Source organism: Anabrus simplex, chromosome 4 (genome assembly GCF_040414725.1).
Source record: "Anabrus simplex isolate iqAnaSimp1 chromosome 4, ASM4041472v1, whole genome shotgun sequence".
Taxonomy (NCBI): Eukaryota; Metazoa; Arthropoda; class Insecta; order Orthoptera; family Tettigoniidae; genus Anabrus; species Anabrus simplex.
This window is the reverse complement of record NC_090268.1, coordinates 108,378,281-108,386,102: the sequence shown is the minus strand read 5'-3', so window position 1 is coordinate 108,386,102 and position 7,822 is coordinate 108,378,281. Positions and strand designations below refer to the sequence as shown.

The following is a 7,822-nucleotide window of genomic DNA, read 5'->3' as shown; positions in this document are numbered from 1 at the left end:
AGAAATAGCCACACGAAAATATTATTATTATTATTATTATTATTATTATTATTATTATCTCTTAAGTAAGTAACGCAGCCCGTCTTGTGGCTGTGATTGTTAAAGGCTTTAAGTCTAAACGGTGTGACACCGGTTAGCCGGTTCGAGTTCCGTTGGTCGAAAAAATTTCACCACCAGAATGTTGGCCGACAGGGTAGGGGAGGTGGTGGTATACAGTTTCTAGTCATTAGATTGCGTTCTAAAAGCGCGGATTAAATTCCAAATCTCTCTGCAGTGCTCATATAGAGTGAGGGGAATCTGACGCTGTTGATGGTGATTCGTCGTCGGATGGAGACGTCAAGCCTTGATTAGACCCCTTGGTGTTATTCGACAGGAGTAGGCTATGTGCAGGCACCGGGTTGCACCCTCTCCCTTTCTACTGTCATATATCACGTCATTCATTTCATCTCATTAATTTATCTGATGAGGTTGACGACAGGAAGGGCCTCCGGTCATAAAAACCCGCCACGATAGATTCATCTCACCTCATACCCGACCCCATAGAGAAACACGACAAACAAATACGGAAGTAAATAAGGCGTTCAGGGTGACTTGTGATTCAAATATTGCGGGAGATAAAGTGAAGTGCTTAAACAGCTGATCGACGACTTCTTTTGTTTTTGTGATTTCGACGATGGCCAGAAGAAAGCAGCACAGAGTCACGTGAATCGTTATGGTCGGAACCAGAACCTGAAAATTTGCGAATTATCTCCTGCCGATTCGTAATTTGCAATTTTAGTGTTAACCCTGTAAGTAAATTACTTGAATTTTTAAATGTTGCCGTAATGTCTGTGTGATATTTATTTTTGTTAATGAAACCTCATTTAACAGTTGGAAGAAATGTTAACCTACTTTTCATCTGAAGGGATGTGAGTTAACTGTCCACTCCCACTTTTAATATTTTCGTTTTCATGATAACTTTACTATGTACTCGAGATTAATGATTTCTAGAGTTAATTATATTCATATTTCATAGCCGCTGCCACGAGTGTTATAAAAGTGCAGTTGATGAAATGTACGTTTTTGACGATTTTTCAGGTTGTCACTCGACAAAAATGACGGAATATTGGTTAATATCAGCTCCCGGAGACAAAACATGTCAGCAGACATGGGAAACATTGAATAACGTGACCAGCAAGCAGAATAATCTTTCAGTTAACTACAAATTCCACATCCCTGATCTGAAGGTAACCAAGATTGTCATGCAATTTTCAATCTTCTTCAGTGTTTATTGATGGTTTCACATATTCACTACACATGATTTAGTGTTAGGTCAAATATAGCACTGGATATTTTATTTGTAATACATATAACACTAAACATAGCAGAAAAGTAACCTTTGACAGACTCTTAAAATTTCTTTCCATATTGCTTGTTTTACTGAAAGCACAACAGGTTACTGAAGTTATTGCTCAATTTCCTAATTCTTGATTGTATTCCTTATTGAAAATAATTTATTTACATAAGTAGATCATGTGATTTCCCTGGTCTTCTCTACCAGTTTTCCCTTCCTCCATTAGGCTATTTAATACTCAAATCATCAGTTGCATAATTTTTAGTGGATCGCTTGATATAACTGTCGAACCAGTCACATCCACTATCATTTGGCTTCAGTCAGTCAATCACCATTATCTGTATTTATGGCAGTCCCCCAGGATGCAAATTCCATATTAGTTGTATACCTGGTGTTTTCTTATATAGGCCTAATTTCAAAGATCTTGGAAGTTTATTGAACACCTTTCTTGGTAAATTATTTCTATCACTAACTCCTTTCTCTATAAACAATTATTTGTGCCAGTTTGTCCTCTTGAATTGCAACTTTATCTTCATATTGTGAACTGTTGTTCTTTTAAAAGCGCCACTCCACCTTATTCATATACTAATGTCATTCGATGACCTCAATAATGTTGTGAGATGGACAGTAGGTAATGGTATGATGATAAATGGGGTTAAAAGTCAGGTTGTGAGTTTTCCAAATAGGAAAAGTCCTCTTAGTTTTAATTACTGCGTTGATAGGATGAAAGTTCCTTTTTGGGATCATTGTAAGTATGTGGGTGTTAATATAAGGAAAGATCTTCTTTGAGGTAATCACATAAATGAGATTGTAAATAAAGGATACAGATCTCTGCACATGGTTATGAGGGTCTTACGGGTTGTAGCAAGGATGTAAAGGAGAGGGCTTATAAGTTTCTGGTAAGACCCCAACTAGAGTATGGTTCCAGTGTATGGGACCCTCACCAGGATTACTTGATTCAAGAACTGGAAAAAATCCCAAGTAAAGCAGCTCGATTTGTTCTGGGTGATTTCCAACAAAAGAGTAGCGTTACGAAAATGTTCCCAAGTTTGGGCTGGGAAGAACTGGGAGAAAGGAGACGAGCTGCTCGACTGAATGGTATGTTACATGTGATAAAATTCATTTTTGGGTCCGTATTGAAAATATTTGTATTAAATAACACTTGAATGTTTTATTATTCATCCACCCATTCAATACAATACAATTTTAAAAATTAGGACGTTGTCCTTACCAAAGTTGTTAACATGAAATTAATATATTATATGGTACATGTTTTGCCTATCAATAGTAGGCATCATCAGCCACATTTTTCACCTTAGGATAAATCAGGTACCTGATTGGAAATAATTTATGAATGCTGTTAAAAACTATGTCGTTTAAAATGTATTGGAGATTGTTAAACACTATTACAATATAAAATGTAGTATGCTGTTATTTGACAATATTTGTGATAATATAGGAGTCTAAAAACATGATAATTATTTGATGTTATGACATATTAAAAGATATTACAATAGAGATAAAAATCAGAAAACACATTCCATTTAGTTGTCAGATGGCGTATTGTTAAAAACTTATGGAGAGTTGAGCAATGGCAATGGTCGTTGGTTCTTGAAGTTATAAAATATTGATTTTCATTTATTTGCTTATAAATATTGGAGAATTTTCATATGGTCTGGTTCCTTTTTGAGATAATAGTAGTTGGAAATGTTGGTGCCATAGACTATATGGAAGCCTTTGTAGGCGTCATTAGACCATCTTCTTTGATGTGGTAAAGAGTTTGTAATGGGTGTGGCTCTTTACTGTTGGGCGTATTGAGGTGAGCGTATTAGTTGGAAGGGAACGTTGTTGTCCTTCAGTGGTTAGCCAAAGATATGATGAGTTCTGTAATTAAAGAGTTAATTTGAAAATTTAATGAATAACCATAATTGGAATTAAGGAGCTGAATAGTGGAATTTAAATGAAGAGTGTTGACACTTACCCCTTCGAGGAGAAATGGCGTGGAATGACATTAGTAGACGAATAAGTTTGAGTGGCGTCTTTAAAAGTAGAAAGGAAAGATCACAATATGAAGATAAAGTTGGAATACAAGAGGACAAATTGGGGCAAATATTCATTTATAGGAAGGGGAGTTAGGAATTGGAATAACTTACCAAGGGAGATGATCAATAAATTTCCATTTTCATTAAAATCATTTAAGAAAAGGCTAGGAAAACAACAGATGGGGAATCTGCCACCTGGGCAGCTGCCCTAAATGCAGATCAGTATTGATTGATTGATTCAGAATTGATTGATCTCTCCACTGACAGCTTGGAACATACCACTTCGCCGAACAGCTTGTCTCCTTACACCCAGGTTTTACCAGCCCAAAGTATCTAACATTTTATTGCTGGGCTGAGTGGTTCAGACAGTTGAGGCGATGCCTTCTGAGCCCAACTTGGTAAGTTCGATCTTGACTCAGTCTAGTGGTATTTGATTCATAGTTCGTGTTTCAAAGGTTGCCAATATGGATCTCGAAGATAACCAAGGTCTACTGATTCAGTTCTAGAGTGCCCGTGTATCACTAAAAGTTGCGCGTACTATAATCCTGATGAGGATCCATTGGAACTATGCTCTACAGTAATTGTGGTCCTACCAGCAGAGGTGCCAACTATTACGGAATTACGGTCAAGGGGGAAATTATTATGGAAGAGCTGACATTATCATGAAAAAATTCTTTTCTACAAAAAAAAAAAAAGGAAAGAAGGAAAAATGTTCAGTCCTTTCGAGCCTTTCTCCTACATTGTCCTCGTTTCAATGCTTGTGAGTTGGCAGTGATACTTATTTGATCGTGACTTCCTTTTGCTAACCATAAGCATTGTAAAATTCATTGTGAATGAAGGAGCTCAGGTGCTGCCCTTCTCCACTATAAATCCTTCAGTAATGTTGTATTTGCTGTGTTTAGTGTACCTGACAGTTGACAGAAAGATTGAGAAAGAGGTGAGGCCTACATTAAGCACATCTGCACTGGATTCGCTTATGGTTCAGAAGACGAAAATAATGTCATCACAGTGGGAAAGATGTTTCAAGAAAAACTACACTGAAAAGCAGCTGCTGTCTGAGAAACAAGCTACAAGTAATGTTTTATCACAGAACTAACAGGTTGTGTGCAAATGTTATTGTGTAATATGATATACTTTCTAGATTGCTAGAGGGAAGGGCAAAAGGGGTGTCATTATCGACAAGGAAGGAGCATGCTTTGGACTTGACTCAAAATTTTTCTCGGGGGCGGAGGGCGATTACTGATAATCCACTTCAAAGGTTGGCACCTCTGTACCAGATTCTTACATGCCCTCTCCTTCACATCTTTACTGCAACCCCTAAATACACTCATAACCATAAGAAGAGATCTGTAGCCTCATTTACAATCTTGTTTATTACCCAATGAAGATCTTTCGTTATATTAACCCTGATTTCCATGAGGTACTTTCACCCCATTTATCATCACACCATCATTATCATGTCCAATAGTACAGTACTGCTATTTCCATTTTTATACAGGGCTGCTATAGTTTCTATGCCATTGTTTTATAAAACCTTTCAATGTCATGTTTCAATTGTAATGTCACATTAACTGGTTTTATGTCCAGCTCCATGGCTAAATGCTTGGCGTTTGGTCCAATGAGTTCTGGGTTAGATTCCCAGCAGGGTCGGGGATTTTAACTTTCATTAGTTAATTCTTCTGACTTGGGGCCTGTGTGTTGGTGCAGTCTTCATCACTAGAATTTATCCTGGGTGGGCCTCATCCTCACAGATGCGCAGGTCACGCATCAACTCGAAAGACCTGCACCAGGCTCCAGAGGCCACATGCCATTATTATTATTTAATTGGTTTTATCATAATAACTTGTTTCTAAGGCTGAAGAAGGCCAAATAAGGCCAAAACTTGTACCTTTTTCTTGTATAAGCTCTTAAAGTTTCTTTAGGACCTCCATTGTATTGACTGAGGTGGAACCTTTCAGTTTTATAATTCATGTGATACACAGTCAATGCAGAACAATGTTAACGTGAGATTTTTTAAATTGCGATGGAACAAAGATATGACCAAATAACTGAAGAGGTTCGATCCTGGCTCAGTCTGGTGGTATTTGAAGGTGCTCAAATACGTCAGCCTTGTGTCGGTAGATTTACTGGCACGTAAAAGAACTCCTGTGGGACTAAATTCCGGCACCTCGGCATCTCCGAAAACCGTAAAAAGTAGGTAGTGGGACGTAAAGCAAATGACATTTTTAAATAACTGAAGTGAACATTATAAACTTCTCGCCCTCTACTTTTGCATTGTAATTTTATAACAAAAGATAGAATTTGGGTGTTGCTGTCAAGAAGAACAGAACATCGTCCATTTTCGTAGCTTAAAGCCAAGTGTTCATGAACGAAAAGTTGGAAGATCGTACTTCTCCATTTATTAACTACACTGTCTCTCTGTGTAATGGGAAGGAAACGTGAACAGAGGTTCATTGATCTTGCTTGTTTTGAGTCAGATTTTATTATCTTTGCATTTCCTTTTGCAATTGGTGCTAACAAAGTGCCCCGTAAACTCCATATGGAGCTTATTGAAGTACAATCTGATTGTGCACTCAAGGAAATATTTTGCTTATGCACAATGCTGTCAACATTTTATAGAAACTTCCCATGGGACAGATTTCCAGTTTTGTTTAACATGGCAGCTTATTCTGGACAACATATATATGTGAAAGTGCATTTTTTTGAAGCGTACCAAGTCCCTAATAAGAGTGAATCTTTCTGGTGTGCACTAAAAGGCATCAGTTTGCCTGGTGTGTGTCTATCAGTTTGACTCCTAATGTTAGAAAGTTAGTGGAGAGAAAGAAAACAAGAAGATACATGTAATTCAGACTTTTTTTTTTTTTTTTTTTTTTTTTTAGTTTCCTTCTGAGCAGATAAAACTTTGCTTTGATCAGTTTTACATTTTGTAGGAAAGATACAACAAAATGAACGATAATGGTTGCTTTGCGATTGACTTTCGTTGTAATGCCGCTTTTTCCTGTCCTGATAGCATGAGAAGTTGCCTAAAGGCTTTAGCCATATATAAATTGTGTGTTGGTCTCACTCCGACTTCCTTGGCCATGTTCAGACGTGCTTGGGCCAGTGCTCCCCCACCGGCTTAGCAACTGCAGTTCCCATCGGCTCCCATCCCAGGGCTGATTCTGAGCCTCTGAGGAGATCTATTTTTCTGAACACCACTGTTCTGCGCTGTTTAATTTATGCTCTACATTATACAGTAATTTTGCTATATCATTCTTCTCTGGGGATACATGATTTCCATGTGTTGAATTTACACTGAAGAACAGTTTTCATCTTATAAGACAACAGCTGCTGTTTTAACACAAATAGGGTTGAAAAGGGAGGAATACTGTAAGAGCTATAGTATTGCTAGTAGAGCATGTTGCATGACCTTGACCGTCACATCAGGTGGCCTGTACCTTAGTGAGAATTAAACATTAAATTGACCTACAAGTGCTTAGATGCCATCAACTCAAGATACTATCATTTCATCATTTCATACCATCCAATACGATTGTTGTCAGCACATGTTGAAACATTAAGGAAGACTCTGCTTTCCCAGTACCGAGATCGATAGCTGCAGTTGCTTAAGTGCGGCCAGTATCCAGTATTCAGGAGATAGTAGGTTCGAACCCCACTATCGGCAGCCCTGAAAATGGTTTTCTGTGGTTTCCCATTTTCACACCAGGCAAATGCTGGGGCTGTACCTTAATTAAGGCCACGGCTGCTTCCTTCCCACTCCTAGCCATTTCCTGTCCCATCGTCGCCATAAGACCTATCTATGTCGGTGTGATGTAAAGCAACTAGCTTTCCCAGATAGAACATCTAGACTCAAGCTGTTAGATTATTACAAAGTCTTCCTTTCATGAATTATTTCATGTAAAATAAGTGGAATGATTTGGACTGATAAGCATCTGTGTAAGAAAGAGATACTGATATTTTTTGAATAACCAAGCAAGTTGGCTTCGCAGTTTAGATTGAGTTGTGAGCTTGCATTATGAGTGAGATGGTAGGTTTGAACCCCACTGTCAGCAGCCCTGAAGATGGTTTTCTGTGATTTCCCATTTTCATACCAGGCAAATGCTGAGGCATTTAAGGCCACATTTGATTCCTTCACGGCCCTAGCTTTTTCCTATCCATCGCCTTAAGACCTGTCTTTGCCGGTTCAGTATACAAGAAATAGAAAAAGCATTATTTTAATATGTTGATAAAAATGCCATCCCTTTGTTAGTTTCTGCTTTTAGTTGGAATTACGTACATTCTGTGCACATGTAGATGGCGAGGTAAATATTTCAGTCAATTAGATGATCATTTTTTATTGAATGAGCGAGTGTCTGTGTGGTTTGGATCACGTAGAAGTCAACTTGCAGTGGGTTTGAACCCCACTGTCGCCAGCGCGGAAGATGGTTTCCCCGTTTTCATACCAGGC

The 7,822-nt window shown here is 38.1% G+C and overlaps 1 protein-coding gene across 1 annotated transcript in view; it reads left to right on the top strand.

Annotated features, from left to right (window-relative positions):
• The first annotated feature begins 681 nt into the window (after window positions 1–681).
• Window positions 682–7,822, top strand: part of Vha44 (V-type proton ATPase subunit Vha44) — a 75,348-nt gene continuing 68,207 nt past the window's right edge. Inside the window, exons 1-2 of the mRNA XM_067145164.2 lie at window positions 682–788; window positions 1,078–1,226. Of these exons, the coding sequence (XP_067001265.1) occupies window positions 1,095–1,226 (132 nt within the window). The 5' untranslated portion in view covers window positions 682–788; window positions 1,078–1,094. The remainder of the gene's footprint in view (window positions 789–1,077; window positions 1,227–7,822) is intronic.